Genomic DNA, 20,357 nt, shown 5'->3' on the forward strand with positions numbered 1-20,357 from the left:
CAAAAATCAAATAGTCGCTGGGAAAGCAGCACTTGTTATAACAAAATGACATGTTGAAGGACGAAAGAAAACAGTTGAACAATCAAAGAGAATCCATACTACGCTGAGGTCAAAGGTAACGGGCAAATACAAGGTCAAAGGTCAAATTTCGATTTGTTTTCCTTATGGGACTGCAATGGTAAATTCCGAAAGAGCATGAAAAAATGTAAATCGAAGTGATAACAAAGAAATAGCTGCATGGTATGATTATACGTCGTAAACCGATAAAATATGCGTCAATCAAGTATCAAGGTCAAAGGTCACGGTCAGATCAAGGTCACAGGTCACCTTTAGAACCCATTTGAATACACTGAAAAAAAAACGCAATGTCCTATCAAAACATGTTAAACATCAAAGTGAAGCAGCGGAACAGGCGAGGAACATTCAATAGTAGTATGAGGTCAAAGGTCACAGGCAAATAATATTATAAGGTCAAAGGTCAACCACAAAAATCAAATAGTCGCTGGGAAAACAGCAGTTGTTATAATAAAAGAGCATGTTGAAGGCCGAAAGAAAACAGTTGAACAATCAAGTCCAGTACCTCCGTTTGGCGTACGATAAAGTTGCAAGCGTGATGAGCGAGCTACAAGCTGGATGGCACCACGGGGAATCTTGACAATAGTAGGCGTGGCTGCCTCAGCCGCTGATAGAGCACACAATTTGTGCACAGTCTTAGAGACGCCACTCGTGTTAATATTACGCAGTCAAGTGCAGTTGAAGTCGAACAAGGAAAAAATATGAGAGATATATTTTGTGTCTACACTGCAAGTGTATCGGTTTATTAGTTGGTTTGGTCGCAACTCTGACAAGGTACGTATTCGCAATGAATTCTTTATCGGCAGAACAACGAGCAGATTTAGTGGAGTGGTATATTCAGTGTGGTAAATCTGCTTCAGCTACACGACGAAGAGCTCACGCAGAGTGGAACGTTGTCATAAGAAACACCCAGATATATCGTCTCTATAAACAGTTTCGCAGTAACTGTTTCCATACAAAACACCTAATGACGAGGAAAAGGGCTGGTAGACCCGCAACAGTAACGACTCCAAGGAAGAAAAGGGAAGTAGCTGTATCTATTCTTCAATCCCCTCAAAAGTCTCTGACCCGTCGTAGTCTTGCAGTTGGTCTTAATAAGTCAACCTTAAGTAAACTGTTAAAAAGAATGAAATTAAAACCGTACAAAATCAGGGAAGTCCAGGAACTGCGAGAACAAGACTACGGTGAGCGTGTGTTCTTTTGTAATTGGTTCATTGATAAGTTGAACGAAAACCCCATGTTCTTATTCCAATTACTTGTGACAGATGAAGCAAAATTTTTTGTTAATGGTTCCGTTTCGTCTTCTCATGCTCGATATTGGGCTCATTCTCAACCACGTGTTCACAGTGAACGTTCCATTGATCAAAATGGTGTAATGGTGTGGATGGGTATCACAGCATCGCAAATCATTGGTCCCTTCTTCTTCGACACAAATGTGACACAAGAATCTTATCAGCGTATGTTACGTGAGTTTCTTTTCCCGGAGTTGGATCGTCTGAACATGAATGAGAATGATGAAATTTGGTATCAGCAAGATGGTGCTCCTGCGCATCGTACGAATGCAACTATGGCTGTTCTGAGGGAACGGTTTGGACAACGTGTGATCTCTATAGGAAATGAAGTTCAATGGCCACCAAGAAGTCCCGACTTGTCGCCGTGTGACTTTTTTCTTTGGGGGTTTCTGAAACAATTAGTGTATAGAAACAAATTCACATCTGTTGAGCAACTAAGGCAAGAAATTGAACGTAGTGTTGAGTACATCACTCCTACCATGCTTGAAAAAGTGTTCACTAAGCACTTGATTCACAGAATCAATCTGTGCTTAGCCCACGGTGGCGGACATGTAGAATAAGTGAAATACTGTTTAGCCAAGTGACACTAAATCCTCAAGAAGGATTATAGACGCTAAGTTAGATAAACCTAGTGCATTTCTGAGAGCACAAGCAACGCAGTGTTAAGCACACCCATATTGTGTTCACGTTTCGTTTAGAAATAAATTTGATTTTTGTGGTTGACCTTTGACCTTGTATTTGCCCGTTAACTTTGACTTCAGCGTAGTATGGATTGTTCCTTGATTGTTCAACTGTTTTCTTTCGGCCTTCAACATGCTCTTTTATTATAACAACTGCTGTTTTCCCAGCGACTATTTGATTTTTGTGGTTGACCTTTGACCTTATAATATTATTTGCCTGTGACCTTTGACCTCATACTACTATTGAATGTTCCTCGCATGTTCCGCTGCTTCACTTTGATGTTTAACATGTTTTGATAGGACATTGCGTTTTTTCAGTGTATTCAAATGGGTTCTCAAGGTGACCTGTGACCTTGATCTGACCGGGACCTTTGACCTTGACACTTGATTGACGCATATTTTATCGGCTTACGACGTATAATCATACCATGCAGCTATTTCTTTGTTATCACTTCGATTTACATTTTTTTCATGATCTTTCAGAATTTACCATTGCAGTCCAATAAGGAAAAAATCGAAATTTGACCTTTGACCCTATATCTCTTTAATCTTTAGTACAAGTGACATGCTTCTATGACGAAACAAAACTTACGTCCTTCGTCTAAAGTTACACCAAATTTTACGGCTTTACCTCCAACCACTTTTGCACAGTAAACAAATGAAATTGACACACGAATTAATCAACCCTCTGTATATATATATATACAGAGCGTTCAAAAAGTCTCTATACACCTGAATTGTCACATATTCAAAGCAACGAGAAAATTATTTTACTCAAAATTTATGATATTTTATGGCATAAAAGCACTATGTACAGGGCGTAGCATATACACACACATTTTCACAGCAAATGTTGGAAATATCCCCCGTGAGCCTCCAAACATGCTTGCACACGTTTCTTCTTGTTCTCAAATACTCTCACAAGTTGTTCATGTGGAATGCTATTAGCAAAATCTCGAATAGCTGTTTCGAGTTCTTGTAGCGTGTGGGGGTTCCCTTTATAAACAGAATTCTTTGCATAACCCCAGAAGTAAAAATACGGAGGAGACAAGTCAGGAGACTGAGGTGGCCACAATCCCTTTGAAATTATTCGATCTCCAAAAACCTCTTGCAGTAATCTCATGGATTGGCGAGCTGTATATGCTGTAGCGCCATCTTGTTGTATCCAGGCATTACGAATTTCGTCTTCCGTTAGTTCTCCCATAAACTGGTGAATAATTTCACGATAACGAGTTGAATCTATTGTTTGTCTGAAAAATATGGGGCCGACTATTCTTCTTCTTGATATTTTCTTCATCGAGCACTGACGGTCTACCACTTCGATCATAGTCCATTACCGTTTCAATGTCTCTAAATTTATCGATCAGTGCCCTTACAGTGTGACGATTCGGAACAGGTGTATCCGGAAACCTAGCTGCAAACTTATCTTTGACTGTCTGTTTGTACTCACCTTGTTCACAGAGCACATGTTCAACTAGGAATATTCGTTGTTCCAAAGTTAACACCATTGTTTCAGAGACGCTAACTAGATGCAACAATCACTTCAACGTCACTTTGCCGACTGGAATCTGAGAAAAGAACTTCACGCAAGGCGATAATATAGCAGTGTTGCAAACCTTCGCATAAAATTTTATTTCATGTGACTTTGAATGCGACTTTGACTTGCCACAATTCAGGTGTATAGAGACTTTTTGAACGCTCTGTATATATATATATATATATATATAATATTGTATTGAAACAAGGAGTGGAGTGAAATGGCTATAAGGAGAGATGAGAGGCCATCAAAAACTATATTGTATTTAACAATATTGTTCTTGCCAAGGATAAATAGGTACTTATTTTAGCATTGTTCGTTCATATTTTTATAACACCTGTCGAAACTAAGGGAGCAGATATCATAAAACTACAAGTGTTTACAGAGTATAGCGGTTACATAACTTCACTAAAATATAGTCTGGAAAATTTTCTGTTTTGGTCTGGAAAACCTGGAAAAGTCAGGGAATTTTATTTGTCTGAAATAGTAGACACCCTGTTTTAATGGATTGCGTCATAAATCTTTGAAATAATGGTTAAATACAAATACTGCAGCCAGGGGCGGATCCAGAGGGGGGCGATCGGGGCGATCGCCCCCCCCCCCCAGAAGAGGAAACTTTTTAAAATTTTATATATAAATAAAACCCATCCCCGAGTTTGACGCTCTTAAAAGGGTGGGGTGCTGACTGCCACGGGTGCTGACTGCCACAACCAATTATTGGTGCTGATTGCCACGACTGGCGCTAATTGCCAATATCAATGTGCTGACTGCCACGATGGCGTGCTGACTGCCACGAGCCTGAGAGAAAGTTGCTAGACGTAACATTACCGGATGCCAAGAAGCATGAAAGAAACTAGGTGATCCTTAGGATCGTGTTGTTCAGACCAACACCTGACAAAGGTAAACAGGTCTTTGTATGTACACTCATGTCCAAAATTATTGTCACATGATTATAAATATGTTGTTCTAGTAATATAATTTGACAACGAATTCGCCCGGTATTTCTTATAATGTTAGTATGTGTATAATCGGCAAAGACAAGTATGTGGTAAATTTCATGTCAAAAGAGCATTAAATAAGAACAATAAAACGAAAATAAAATTTTCTTCTCCATTTAGTTACATTTTATTTTACTCATTATGATTTTCGTATTTATAATTCTTTTCCTATGAAATTTATCACAAATATAAATTTGCTTTTTATACACATAATATAAGTATTAAAAGTACTCTGCAAAATTATCAAATTATATTCTTACAAGAAGACAGTTATAGATATGCGACAATAATTTTGGACATGAGCGTACTTTCAATTTTGTCAGGGAGCGGTGCGTACAAAATTGGTACGATTTATGTATTCTCACTTGAACTCCCTATGTCAGCATGAACTGTACAGCTGTGCAAATTGTTTCGAACAGCTCTTGAAAGTTCCATCAAAAAAGCACTGCTGGCTGTGCATCACAAGGGAAGTTCAGGAGAAAGCGTTCGCCTGTAGAGAAACGAAGCATGCCATTTGAAGTCCCAATTTATGCTAATTATAACAAGCTAATAAAATTCCTGTACGGTTCAGAGCGGTTTGAGATATTCAACTTGTAAGTTTATATGAGAAAATGAGGATATACGTATTTATACGCGTTAAATACAACATAATTAGTAACGAATATTGACATACGAATTGAAAGCTATCGGAAATAACAGAAAAAAAGTGTTTCGCAATAACTAACGGGTTTGTTAGATATAATTAGTCATTACATTCTTCACAATAATCATAGGTTAGAGATGAAAATTGATCACTGTTGTTCTTCTGTTTTATGAAGAAATGACGCAGGCAAAGCAAAATACTCCCTTGTACCATGAATATTTTATATGTGCAATTGTGTTGCATCCGTCAAGAGAACAGTTCGCAGAACTAAAGCAAAAAGCAAATTCGACAAGTGATTCAAAAGTTATAGGCTATAATTTGTTCGTAACCTGCCTTGCAGAACGCAAACTGAAACAATCCTATGTATCGCGGTGATCAGAAGTGATTCGTATGGACACGAAATTTATTTGATTGTTTCGTTGGTACATTATAACGTCCAGATGAAGAAGATTCATACTATGTACAAATCTCCTGCTATAATCTTTGATTGATCGGAATCAAAACACATCAAATGGTTGCACAAATCGTGTGCAATTCTTTGATATCTTCTCAACCATTAGGTCTTTGCCATCCGTCATGCAACTTGTAATGGACAATTTGTCTGTGAATGGACCCCAGTGATCAAGCAATAACAATTTCAAACCATCAGGCTTCTCCATGGGTGAGAATACTTAACGCATTGAAACGTGCATCCACTCATTTTCTCATATAAATTTCCAAGCTGAATATCTCGAAGAGTTCTCAACGTACAGGAGTTTTATTACCTGTTGTAATCAGCATGAATTGGTCCTTCAAATGACATGTCTATTTCTCTGCAGGCGAGTGCTTCTCCCAAACTTCCCTTGTCAGCTGGCTTCAGACCATCATATCCATTAAATAATACAATAAAACAATTAATATAAACAATGAAATGTGCAAATTGTACATATAACAGAAAAGACAATCCCTTTATAAACATCCAAGTGTATGTCGTTCCACTTAGTGAGCAATTTTGTAACTTATAGGATGCCACATAGATTTGCTGTGATGATTACTAAATTAATCCCTACTAAATTAATTAATAATCATAAATTTAGTATGAGAAATGAATTCCTCTCTTTCCAAATACAGTTTCTATCAGGCTCGTGGCAGTCAGCACGCCGTCGTGGCAGTCAGCACGCCGTCGTGGCAGTCAGCACCTTCATATTTGCAATCAGCGACAGTCGTGGCAGTCAGCACCAATAATTGGCTGTGGCAGTCAGCACCCGTGGCAATCAGCACCTATCCCTTAAAAGTAGCTCTAAGTACCAGTTTATAACCCACCGCCCCCCCCAGAAGTCCGTCCTGGATCCGCCCCTGACTGCAGCTAATATTTATAATAGCTTTCTAATAGAAAAAGACCTGATAAGATTTTATAATTTATTTCGTATGTAGGTCAGCATCAACTATAGCCTTGTTATTCGAAGTAAAGTTGGAAATTCAGTGCTGAGTACTGTCATTTTCCCTCTACAAAAGTTCTTGTAAGAGATTAACAGTAGAAGAAAGTTAGCTCATATTTAAGACATTTGTTTCTAATTTAATTATTTTTTCAATATTCAACAAAAGTATTAAAAATAAATGTGATTATTTTTTCCTCCCATTGAAACCTTCAAACATTTCGATGACGTATTTCGAATAAATAGGAAATAAGTTATTAGGAATTGAGGAAAGAAGTTACAAGGAATTGAAAATTTGACTTTTATCAAAAGACTATTTCGTGAAAGTGCTTAGATAAATATCACATACATAGTTTTGAATAAACATAAATATCATAACGAAGTTTTCAGCTATATGATATCTCAACCCGTTCCACATAAGCACATGAAGAGATATGAAAAACGTGGGTAGAGATTGCTATACTGCTTAAAATGACACACTTGTGGGAAATTTTAAAATAATTTTTGCTTCCCTTTGTTTCTTTGACATTACTGCAATAGTTTTCGGCAGTAGTAATTATAGGTTCTCTCGATCACATGATTTTAAGTAGTGTTGCAAAATTTTCCAATTTTTATTTTATCTCCAGTACAGTTTTAGATATCAAATTGCTGTAAACGGCATTATATCTTTACGACTGTTTAAAACCATCCGTGTGTTTGGATGTGATACTTATATGAGCACTTTTTTTTTCGAAAGAAAACCTTTGAAAAGAGTAAAATTTTTAATCCCTCGTAACTTGGTTCCCATTTATTCAAAATACCTCATATCATGATCATAATATTCAGCGCTAAGATACTGTGGATGTACATTGCCCCGTCTCACTTGCGTTTTATTGTTGTAGAGCTTCTAAAATTTGGGTGTTTGTGATACTGTAGCGTCCTTAGTATTTATTTTTATTTAATATGTAGATTTGAAATTTTGTAATTTATAATAACCTGACGTCACCCATCAGTATATTTTATTTGTAGTTTATATGCATATATATAGTCTTTGTCGCTACTGATCTTTCAGAATTTCATGCATCCATACATATGTCCATGCGAAACTCAGTTTGTTGGATTTGTTCTGTAAAATAAATGTCATTGCTCATATAAAGAATTTAAAACATACGGTCCTGTTTCGACTGCGACAAATTTATTGAGTACGTTTGCTTTCAGTGAAATCCCGACCCTTAACCTTGATAAGATCGTTACAAATTCCAGGCAATTGTTTGATTAATTTATCCAAAATTTTATCGTAACTCGGCATTAACACTACTTACGGTAGAACAAATCATATGGGGGTGTGGGGCTCAATGGCAGAGCGCTTACCTCTGGTCGTGTGGTCCATGGTTCGATCCCCGCCAAGTAAGTTTGTAGTGGACAGCATCATGTCCGGGATTTTCTCGTGATACTCCCATTTTCTCCCATATTCTTATCCACAAATTCTTCCATCATTATTCACTTGCCTTAATCGTCCATCTCCCTTAGCCTAAACGGCATAATTGTGGGACGTTAAATTGAAAGATATCATTTCATATTCAATAACAAATCATGTATCGTTATCACAGATACTCCTTCTCCTTGGAGAAGTGCCTAATTCCAAAAGTAGGAAGATGCTGCTTTCCAGTCATATTTTCCAGTGAAAATACATTAGAATCTGATATGGATCCATCTAATGATTGGAGTCGAATTAAGGAAACCGACTTACCTAGCCGAATATCCGTCCACTTACCACATGTCATAGAGAACAACTATACTTCTACTCAGTGATGTAATGCTAATTTTTTAAGTGGGTATACGCTGCATCTCTTGTAACACACACAAACATATACACACATTATATACATATATATAATTACGCTTATCAAATACCAATCCTTGAGCACACTCATAGACAAAAGGATTTGAAAAGGACGCTGCCTGGACTTATAAGCTGATGTACTATTCCAGCATTCACTTAATCTGTTGATGAAAAGCTTGGATAGATCAGTGAGGACGGCTGGCTATCGATTTTTTTAAAGTAGAATACACGAACAGCTGTTTTCAGAGAAAGTTAAACTTTGGACCGTTCACACAGATGTAAATTCCTATAAAATGTAATAATAATAATAATAATGGTCAAGAAAATGTGAAAAAGCCTTTGCAGATCAACTATCCTAAGAGAAGTTTTCTTTCATTCGCATCAGCCAAATGTCGCAATAGTACCTAACTTATAGGCCCCAAGTAATCTCCTTTCCAACGCCTTTAACGAAGGACGTTATCCCGCTGGCATCATCAAGCTGGAAATGCCATAACCTTTATAATGTGAAATAAATAAATAAACTTGTCTTTCTCTGAAGCAACTGGCAAATTAACATGTTCTTTGGATTTTTCTTCGCTAATTCTCGGTGTCTTTGCTTTTATGTTTTCGTCAACGGAATGTACACAGCTATGTCTCTTTTCATTTTTAACCAATCTTCTAACACCTTCTTGGACATCTTTCAAGCTGCGAAACAACTCTTGATTCGTCAATCCGCAAAGAAGGTTTAAACACTACTAAGTAAATATTTTCGAAGTGACGGTCGTACTGATATGATCAAAGATTGCTGTGACATGCTCATACGCTACAAGTGTTTCCTGTGTTTTCTACCGCCTCCTGTCAAATTTTCTTCAGATAAGTTTTAACTGAATGAAAACGAAACAAAGAAAAATGTTCATTTTTACCCTCTCCCTTTCTTTGCCCAGTAGGTTGCAGAAAAACTACTACTAATAGCTTCTTGAATACTTATCAAAATCAATCGCTGCTTTCTTTAGTGTCATTTGCGGCAAAAATGAGCAGTACTAATCCGAGGTTGTAGTTGATGGTATTGGGAACAATGGTGCAAGTTTGAAAGTAGACCAATGATAAGTCACATGTTTTGTTACTTTTTGGAAGTCAGCGATTTCTTGGCTTAAATATATTCATTTAATATCTTCATAAGTTTTGAACTAAAGTAAAGACCACATTTTTCTCGGAACTCCCGTCCGCGGTTAGAAAGAAACTGATTCCATTCCGTATTGCCTCGCTCAAATTGTATCCAATCGGCAGACTTCGAATTTGTATCAAAGAGGCCTTGAAAACTGTAGCCATTACTATGTCAAAACAGAAGAGTTTCAATGTTACCACATGAATCTAGGCGGTATTCTTCACCCTGCTCCCTCCTCACCATTCTATCTTCAAGTTTCTATTATTTTCCAAGAAAAACATTTGGAAACATCTTGGCTTTATTTTATTATAATACCATAGGTCAACTTTCAGAAGGTAGGGACAGCGCATGTGACATCTTAGGGGGGAAAAAAACCCTGCAGGTTCAGTGTGTTCTTTTCCATTATAGAAGGGATTGACGGAAAACTCGATTCCCACAACCCGAAAACGCTTACCTTTTAAAAAAGTTTAGACATCATTCGCGGCAACAGCCTGACTACCAGCTGTTTAGTGAGATTTTTCTATTTTGAAATAGAGAACATGAAAAAGAGTTGTTGTGTGTCCCAATGAAGTGAGTACACTATGAATCGAATGTAGCGTATACCTACGTACTTCCTAAATTTTAGATGGCTATACGATAGTTTTGAAAAATTAGAGGTGGGTATACGCCGTATACCCGCCTATACTCTCCGTTACATCTCTGCTTCTACTGTGGCAAGAAAAAATACGAATACATAATTATAAAATAAGTTAGTCCTTGCCCTTTACAGCATCCAGTTAAATATTGTATTCTATACTGTCTCTTTAGCTTGTGCTACTTTTCTTAGTAGAGTTGAGTTACTCACTGGCAAATCACTACTCTTCCTACAATATCATCTTGCAACCAGTTTTTTTTTTTTTTTTTTTTTTTTTTTTTTTTTAAGAACTTTTTCAATCAAAAGCTGATTTCTATGAAGAACTCCATGACGGGGACAAACAGCCCGGATGCCGACCTCCCCATTAAGCCATAATCATTCATTTTGTGAAGAACTTTTTTTTTACAAAATAAATAAATAAATATGTAAATAAATAAAAGTAAATGTAGTGTGAGATCAATTGCGTGTGATGTTCACTTTCTTTAGGACTATGAACTGTGTAAATGTATCACCGACTGGTGGTTGCGAACCTACTGGTCCCCATGAAGATATGCCACCATCAATCACCGATCCATTCACCAAATCAGTTGTCCCCGGAAAATGGAACTCAAATTTGCCCAAAGAAGATAATTCCAGAGCCTCTTCCATTACAACTCACAGCTCGGCATCCAGGCCTGCAGTCCGTCATCCGCAACCCTTCGTGAAAAGGGTTGCGAACCACAAACTACCGACACAGGATATCGACCTCCCAGTTGTGTTGGCAATGAGGACTACGGAAATCTGAAGTTACGTCTGTAATGGCCCTAACGGAAAAAAATCCACAATAACTTCCAAACAGACTTTTTGCGCAACGAAGAATTAAAAAAAAAAATCCAAATCGAAAATTTTGAGAGCTGAAAAAATAAATTTCATCTCAGAATTCGGTCGTTCCCGTTCCCGGTCATACTCAGAAAAGTTTTTGCACCCTTCACAGCTGAAATCTTCATTTTTCGCAAGTGAGAACATTTTCATGTACTGCTTTAAACCTCATCAGTATATCGTACACATTGTAAACATCAAACTATATTCTTAATGACTTAAAACTAAAGTGGTTTTCCCATTTTCTGTTTTGAAAGAAAACATTCAATTCACGGCTTGTACACTTGTACACTTTATTTACATAACTTTAATCTTGACATACTTTGCTGAAGAAATTTCAAAAAATGAAAATTTTTCATAAAATAGTATTCCCTTTGGAATCCAATGTCACTTTTTTTTTTTTTTTTTTTTTTTTTTTTTTTAAGTAAAGATTTCTCTAGCTTGACCAATCTTATTCAACATTTAAACTGTTTGCATCTTTCAAAATTTATATATATATATATATATATATATATATATATATATATATATATATATATATATATATATATCGGGTGTTGCAAAATAAGTGTTACAACTCTTGGGAGGTGACTCCTCCCACTGAGACAAGAAGAAAAGTTCTCTTGAACTTTCTGCTATCGGACACAGTTTCAGATCTACAAGGTGCCGAAAGCGTGGGAAAATGACTTTCGGACGCCAATAGTTCGGAAACTATCCAACATAAAGAGGGCGGGTTAAAAATTCACTGAGGAAGTCATACCTGCTCTATTGAATTTTGTATGTTTCACAATCCTACCATGCACGCGCAAGGGATTCCCCAAAGGAACGTAGGGAGTCCCGGATAATCTACCAAATGAAACTTGGTCTAAATGGATATGAATTGATAGGCTTTCTACCAGGTAACAATAATTCGTTTGTATTAAGTCGATATCTGGAACAAATACAGAATGGCGGACACCTTCATGCCCGTTGTGTGTGGTTGCATAATCGCCAGGTGCGAATGCTGGCCAACAGTGAAGTTCTGAGTATTAAGTGTAGCGAATTTGTACTCAAATGCTCTACAAAGTCATCTGGAGTGTCGGTAGAGCATAACAGATGAAGCAGGGTGATTCACATGTGTGGTAACACTTAACGAAAAATGCCCAGAAATGCACTCATACTCAGTAAACGTGAGTTCAAAGCGTCGGAAATGTAAGGATTAGCGTCAAGAACATGAAAGCCATTGCCAATTCACCAAATAATATTCCTTGAAACCGATGCAATATGAAGTGCACGGTTGCATACCAATAAGGATGCAACAACTGAGGCCAAGTTGAAATTGTGCAATTGGACTCAATAAGAAACTGGGTAATCTAAAGAAATGTCACTAGTGGGATCACGATGAAGGATATTGAAATGTGGCCAATGTGTGTGTTGATATAAACATGTAGCTAATGGACAAATGTCAACATGTCTCACTACTGCTGGGACACCGTCTCACGTGCGAAAACTAGGAAAATAAGTTGTACATTCTGCTATTACATCTGGTGCACCTTTTGGTAGAACATAAATAGAACACGATTGTATCAATGTCCCTGTTTGTTTGGGACATTGTCCCAAAGTCGACACATTGTATGAAAAGAAATCTCTTAATGCATGGTTCAAATTCTGATAGAGCGTGAAAATAACAAACTTGTATCATGTCCCACGTCTTCTGGGACATATGACGTACTCGAAATATAGGAAAATACCTCCAGAAATTCGTATCTTACACCCAGTGCACATGCCAAGACAAAGACGAAACTGAACCCTTCTGGCACATTTAACACTATAGCTGGAATACCATACATATGGAAAATAAAACGACATGAGGAATAGGAAGAAACGTCTTAAAGCTCTGATTGTTTACAACTGTGCAGTAGGAGTAACAAAATGAAACACACAAGCATGTCAGGAGGCTGTACAAGGGCGCTTCCCAAACAAAGTGGGTACTCCTCAAAAAAATGAATACAGAGAAAGTGAGGCTCCTTCGAACCTCACGGCTAGAGCACTCGGTTTTGCTCGCGTGGTCGCAGTTTCCAATCCTACTGAGAACCCACGGCCTCAGATTCAATACCCGAGTAGTTATTTTTCTATTTTTCACACGTGGGATGGTGTCCCAGCAGTAGTGAAACATGTTGACATTTGTCCATTAGCTACATGTTTATGTCAACACACACATTGGCCACATTTCAATATCGATCATCGCGATCCCACTAGTGACATTTCTTTAGTTTACCCAGTTTCTTATTGAGTCCAATTGCACAATTTCAACTTGGCCTCAGTTGTTGCATCCTTATTGGTATGCAACCGTGCACTTCATATTGCATCGGTTTCAAGGAATATTATTGGTGAATTGGCAATGGCTTTCATGTTCTTGACGCTAATCCTTACATTTCCGACGCTTTGAACTCACGTTTACTGAGTATGAGTGCATTTCTGGGCATTTTTCGTTAAGTGTTACCACACATGTGAATCACCTTGTTTCATCTGTTATGCTCTGCCGACACTCCAGATGACTTTGTAGAGCATTTGAGTACAAATTCGCTACACTTAATACTCAGAACTTCACTGTTGGCCAGCATTCGCACCTGGCGATTATGCAACCACACACAACGGGCATGAAGGTGTCCGCCATTTTGTATTTGTTCCAGATATCGACTTAATACAAACGAATTATTGTTACCTGGTAGAAAGCCCATCAATTCATATCCATTTAGATCAAGTTTCATTTGGTAGATTATCCGGGACTCCCTACGTTCCTTTGGGGAATCCCTTGCGCGTGCATGGTAGGATTGTGAAACATACAAAATTCAATAGAGCAGGTATGACTTCCTCAGTGAATTTTTAACCCGCCCTCTTTATGTTGGATAGTTTCCGAACTATTGGCGTCCGAAAGTCATTTTCCCACGCTTTCGGCACCTTGTAGATCTGAAACTGTGTCCGATAGCAGAAAGTTCAAGAGAACTTTTTTTCTTGTCTCAGTGGGAGGAGTCTCCTCCCAAGAGTTGTAACACTTATTTTGCAACACCCGATATATATATATATATATATTACTTGACTCTGTATTTTACATGGGGCCGCGGTGGCTCAGTGGTAGAGCGTTCACCTCTGGTGCTTGGGGTCCCGGGTTCGATCCCAGCCCCCGCCAAGTGGACTTTGTGGTGGACAAACACCGTGTGCGTGGGTTTTCTCGGGGTTCTCCCGTTTCCTCCCACTTTCTTCATTCCACCATTTCACTCATTTCTCATAATCACCGTCTCCTTTAGCCTAACCGGCATAACCGTGGGACGTAAAACTCAAAGATTTCATTTCATTTTTCATTTCTGTATTTTACATATTCTCAATATTTATTAGGTTTACAAAGTAAAAATTTAAAAAATAATAATAATAATAAATAAGCAGATTGGTTTTACGACATTATAACAATACTCGTATACATTATTTTTTCTTTATTTTAGTATGTGGTAAGCTAGTTTCGTTTTCATTTACCTTTTTACCTTTTCTGCTGTGCGTCAATCTCAGTTTGACATAGTGATGACCGGCTGGAAAATTTAAGCATTCTTAGCGACCTCACACATGTAGCACGGTACTTTCATTCTACCAGGTTCATTTTACTGACTTTTTTTTTTTTTTTTTTTTTTTTTTTTTTTTTTTTTTTAGACACAGCCACAACATACAAGAAAATCACATTAACTATTCCTAACCTAAAATACCTAACCTACTTTAACTAACTAAAATAACTTAACGTAAGGAAACAACACATATATTGACATTTTCATTTTAAAATAAAATGATACCATTTGCTAGCTACCACATCTTCCCAAGAACGTGTTGTTATCAAACCAGCTATCGTCTTATCATAAAAGGGTTTTGATTTAAACATTCCAAATTATCCTATTACTAATATGAATTCCTACTGTTCTTATCAGAATATAGTAGTCGAGATACGAGCTGTTAACGAAAATCTCAACTTACCGGTACTTTAAAAATGGACCCATATAATTGACTTAAGCCATGATATAGAAAATTATTACAATGGGAATCCACCTTTTTTAGCTGTTTCAAAGCATATTTACTGAAGGAGCATTTTCCAGAAGTTAAGCAAAGAAAAGAAGACAATGAGCAGTACTCTTGTCACCCAAACAATAATTTCTACAAATCACATGGCCTAAAGACAAGGTTCAAATTTTGGATAAACATATGTGCGTGTAGTACATACATTTATAATTATTATGACAACCGAGATTACTAACGTGCCCGCCCTCCCCCCCATTGAGTCTTTCTTACAGTTACATTATGAATATGTATATGTGTAATCTCTGGGGAAAACTTCTTAACTTAGCACATTATAGTAACTTCAACGATTCGTGCAGAAAACACCATTATTACTGTCACGACACAAAAATTTTGAAGGTTGGATACCGAACTGAATTTTTGTTTCACTCTTTCTACAGCACTTACTTGATATACAGGCAACCACTGTTGATAGTTTGGAAGGTCATTTTATAAATTATAAATCCACAAGATCTTACTAGAAGATCTTATTCGTGGCCTCAAAACATCAATAGGTCCTTCATACAACAGCCATGTCACGCCGTCATGCCGGATTAGTGAACAACTTCTTCGTTGACGTCAATCGCTGCTCATAATTTTTTTATCACCACTGTCCTAAAAGCCTTCTACAAGCAATTTCATTCACTTGTTCATTTTCTGAAAGTTATGCAAGTCCAAAATGCCACTAAACTACTGCTACCATTTAAATTTTCACTCTTTTACGTTTTATAGACGATGATAAATTTTGACGTCTAGCTTTTAACATTGCTTCAGGTAAAAGACAAAAGATAATAGGAAGAAGATCCTAATTGGCTATTTTTTGATGACGTAACTATAAGACGAGATTTTCTCTACTTAACATCAAAGACGCCGCAAATCTCAAACGCAGCTGTGATTTCTGATGATCCAATAGCAGATAATTTTCACCGAAACAAAGAGATGTGCCAAGAAGACTATGGCTGCATTTTCTGAAGTTAAAATTTTGAAGAAATAAAATTTTGAGGTTTTCTTAAGAAGACTCCCTACATCAAAATTCCATTGGAAATAAACTAAAACCCCACTGAAAACTACAAAATATACTCTAATTTTCCTAAAATAATTCAATATTTTTGATTAAATGAGCAAAACTCTGAAAATAATATTATTACCTACATCTTTATTGAATCTATACTTAAATGTTATCTTTTGACGAAATTATGAAAATTTTGCGACTTACTCTTACAGTAACACAATAAATTTCTATATATTTCCAAAGTCTCTACTAAACAAAATTTGTGAATATATACACAGGATGTCCAAAAAAAATCGGACCATGTTACATTATACCCAATGTATAAGGTAACAACTTGAAACGAAAACTTTTCTTGAAAAACTGTAACGTAGTACTTGCACTTCTGCGTATACAAATTGAATTAATATACTTTTGTTCTGTTAGAAATTACTCTCTGCTTTAAAGTAGCACACATTGTTATATTTGTTTATAGGAAAGAATAACAACAAACTAAATAAATACTATCAAACATATGCTGAATAACTGTGAAATATTAAAACACAGTAGCTAATAAGAATAAAATAATAATAATAACAATAACTGAATTGTGTGATAGTGATTGTTAGAAATAATGCATGTAACTTAATTTGAGACTTTTTCCTGTTGTACTTTTCAGAAATTTCTGAATGATTATGGTTTGGTATGGGTTGGCGAGAAAAGTGACTCCTCGGATGACGATGAGTGCCCTTTGGAAGAAATTACTCAACAAGGCCCGGTTTCTTATTTTAGGTATGAATCAAAAAATCATATAATTATTTAGATATAAGGAAGAACAATATTCGGAATTGCAAGGTTATTTAATAAGGAAGAAATCACTGAGCAATGACCAAAGATATATATCTCCTCACCTAAGTAGATTTGGATAACCGAAATGACCTCAACTAACACCTAGTTTGACAGGTCTGTATGTTAAATCTTTCTTCGGAGTGCGTATTCTTTATGTTGTGACAAACGTTTGGAATGTTAAGACTCCGTGTTCTTTTAAATTCCTTAAGTGTGCAATTTTCCGGGATAAATGACATTTGAAAAGGAAGTTTTTTTTTTCTTCCGTAAAATGTTTTTAAATTCGTTTGGAAATAGAAATATGTATTTTTATTGTATTCTTTGCAGCATTACAAGTACTATCAGTGCTATCATTCAGGCAGTTCGCAAAGGTTCGCCCGAACCCGTTTTTACAATTGTCTCTCCGCTTAATGAAATTTACGAAAAATAATAATTCTTTCATAATATTATTGAACATCTAGTATATCGTATATATATTCTCTATATGCATGTGGAGAAGAATGGAGTGAATTAGCTGGATCGAACGGAAAACAAATGAGGGAGAAAAGAACGATTTTAAATGTAATTGAAAATAGAAAGAGAAACTGGTTGGGTCGTTGCCTGAGAAGGAACTGTATCGTGAAAGAGTTGCTAGAGCGTAGTGGCAGAAAATAAAGGGTGAGGACGCAGGAGGCGTGATTTATCATCTGATCCAATATCTTGAGAGAAATTTGGACTACTTCGCCCTGTTCTAAATATATTCTTTACACATCGAGGGTTGGAAATATCTGTGTGTTCCTTATGTAACTTATGCGAGATCTTTCGACTGAAGCATGTTTAGTTGCATTGTTCATAGCAAAAAATTGCATAGAAGTTGACACAAGTGAAACTATGGAGCATGGTTTGCTGAAGCTCTATGCCAGCCGTCGTAAAAGTAACTTGGTTGTGTTGTTTCACATCACTTTGCATTCTCAGTGGAATGTTCAATCTTCGGCTTAATGCAGGTTATGTAATTTTATTCTACTCAGCTTAGTTTCTCAATGAATATTAACCAAAGAATGTAGTCAAATTCTCATTTCTTGAGAAAGTACTCACTACTTCAGATGCATCAAACTTAGCATAAAAGTTCCATTTTTGTGATTAATACATTCGTCGATAAATTTAAATACACAGAAAGTAAAATATTCTCTACCTCAGGGCTCACCGATATAAATATATATTTAGGATGATTCAGAAAGCCATGGACACCCTTATAATTTGAAGCCGGAATGGAACAAGTGAAAAGTGAGTATGGCAACTAATATTGAGTGAGGGGCCGCAACTTTTGGGCTGTATGTCGATCATGGCCGCCATCTTGGATTCAAATCGATTTTTTTTTTTTAATGGGAAGGGGTTCACGTGGGATATTAAATAACACGTGCTCGAGATCACGAATGCATTGGGGTAATTGTTTTCTGTCAGTGTTGGATGATTCGGAGTTGTGAAGGTCCAAAGTTGTCAAATTACCTCTTAAGTGGGTGCTACAACACCTATGTGGTGTCCATCCTGTGCAATGCATAACTGTAGTCTCCGCAACCACTCTGCACACGGAAGAGAATGTCAGATGAAATTTGGTCACAGGCGTGCTGGATGCGTACCTTAAGGTATTTCAAGTCGCGAATTCTCTCAGCATACACAATCTGCTTAAGATGTCTCCACAGATAAAAATCAAGGGTCATGGGATCTGAGCGGCCACTCCACGGGACCATGGTGACCAGTCCACTTCCCAGGAAATTGTGCATCTAACCCAGGGTGCGAATTGGCAGGGGGGATGCCAGGGATTTCCCCCCCTGACAAAAATCTTTCCCACCCTGGAGAAGAAAAATTTTATCCCTGGCAGGGATAACTTTTTCCCCTCTGGAGTATTTTTAAGCGGACATAAAGATAAGTAGGTCTACTTTGCGTAGCTAACCTAAATATTACTTGAGTGAAAATTTATGAAAGATCTCACATCTCAACTGTTTTGTACTTGTTAGTGTATATATATATATATATATATATATATATATATATATATATATATATATATATATATATATATATATATGGGGGGGAGGACTGCTTGCGCATATGGGTGAAATTCATCCCCCCCTGGGAAAATTTTTCAATTCGCACACTGATCTAACCATTCATGCACAGTAACTCCATAGTGCTGAAAATAAGATGGGAAGCGCCGTCTTCGTTCAGTATGGAAGGAAATACAAGGTTCTGCAGCAGTATCAGGTACTGTTGCACCGTTAAGGTGTTGGTAATGAAAAATGGCTGAATGATGCGGATGTCTTATATGCCACACCACATCATTACCTTTTCGGGACTATGTTCTCTACTCGGGTCAACCCAGTGTGGATTTGCGTCACACCAGTATCGACAGTTATGCCGATTGACCTCTCCATTCAAAGTGATGTGCAGCTTGTATGGTTGCCACTGATAAGTTTGCAATATCTGGATCACAGAGAATTGGCTTACTCTACATTTCAATGTCACACGACGGGTACTGCGTTTAGAACTTTTCACAAACAATGCTATCACAGCCGTTGCTGTTTCCTCAGTGGTACAGTCTTTGATCGCCCACTACGTGGGTAGTCTTCAACGGAGCCAGTCTCCTGGAATCTAATGATAACATGTGCGACCGTTCTGTGCAATACCGGTTCTCGGTCTGGGTGCCGTCTTTTGTAGTCATCTGCAATTGCTCGGTAGCTGCGTTTCCCGGATATAAAGATGGTTTCCACCTTCTGTGCCTTTGTCAGACTCATTTTAGATCACCTGCAACAAAGAAAGATTCTGTCAGTGTCAATGTAACCCATTTTAGATCACCTGCAACAAAGATTATGTCCATGTCACTGTAACTCAGTTTAGATCATCTGCAACAGAGAGATATTATGTCAGTTTCAGTGTTATTTTCCATCTTTGGACCTTCACAGCTCTCGAACCCTCTAATATTTACAAAAAAATAATAAAATAATTAAAATAAAATAAAATTACACCACTGCATTCATGAGCTCAAGCTAATGTTATTTAATATGCAATGTGCCCCCTTCCCATACAGAAAATTCCAAGATGGCGGCAATGATCGAAAGACACTCCAAAACTTGCAGACACTCCGAAGTTTTGATTCACCCTGTATATATATTATGTTGTCCCTGTGTTTGATCTATTAAGACTAATGAGCTACACAATCAAATGCCACTCCACTGCTGTACCGCCCCGACGGACATTTCCGTTGATTATACACATCCTTAAAATCATACTAACTTTTCTTAAGAAGGCATAACCCCCCCCCCCCCTCCCAAGTTGCTCAAATAGGCGCGTGTACTGATATCAGTAGCCGGCATT

The 20,357-nt window shown here is 37.2% G+C and overlaps 1 protein-coding gene across 7 annotated transcripts in view; it reads left to right on the plus strand.

The window, feature by feature from the left end:
* Positions 1-20,357, plus strand: part of LOC145661522 (UBX domain-containing protein 11-like) — a 136,708-nt gene that overhangs the window by 76,603 nt on the left and 39,748 nt on the right. For all 7 annotated transcript variants that reach the window (XR_014126897.1, XR_014126898.1, XM_081726840.1 and 4 more), the window contains exon 6: positions 16,840-16,952. Coding sequence is in view for 5 of the 7 variants with exons in the window: in XM_081726840.1 (XP_081582966.1) it covers positions 16,840-16,952 (113 nt within the window). In the remaining 2 variants the exon portion in view is untranslated. The remainder of the gene's footprint in view (positions 1-16,839; positions 16,953-20,357) is intronic.

The sequence above is a fragment of the Thermobia domestica genome, chromosome 1 (genome assembly GCF_964235325.1).
Source record: "Thermobia domestica chromosome 1, izTheDome1.hap1.1, whole genome shotgun sequence".
In the NCBI taxonomy this organism is placed as follows: Eukaryota; Metazoa; Arthropoda; class Insecta; order Zygentoma; family Lepismatidae; genus Thermobia; species Thermobia domestica.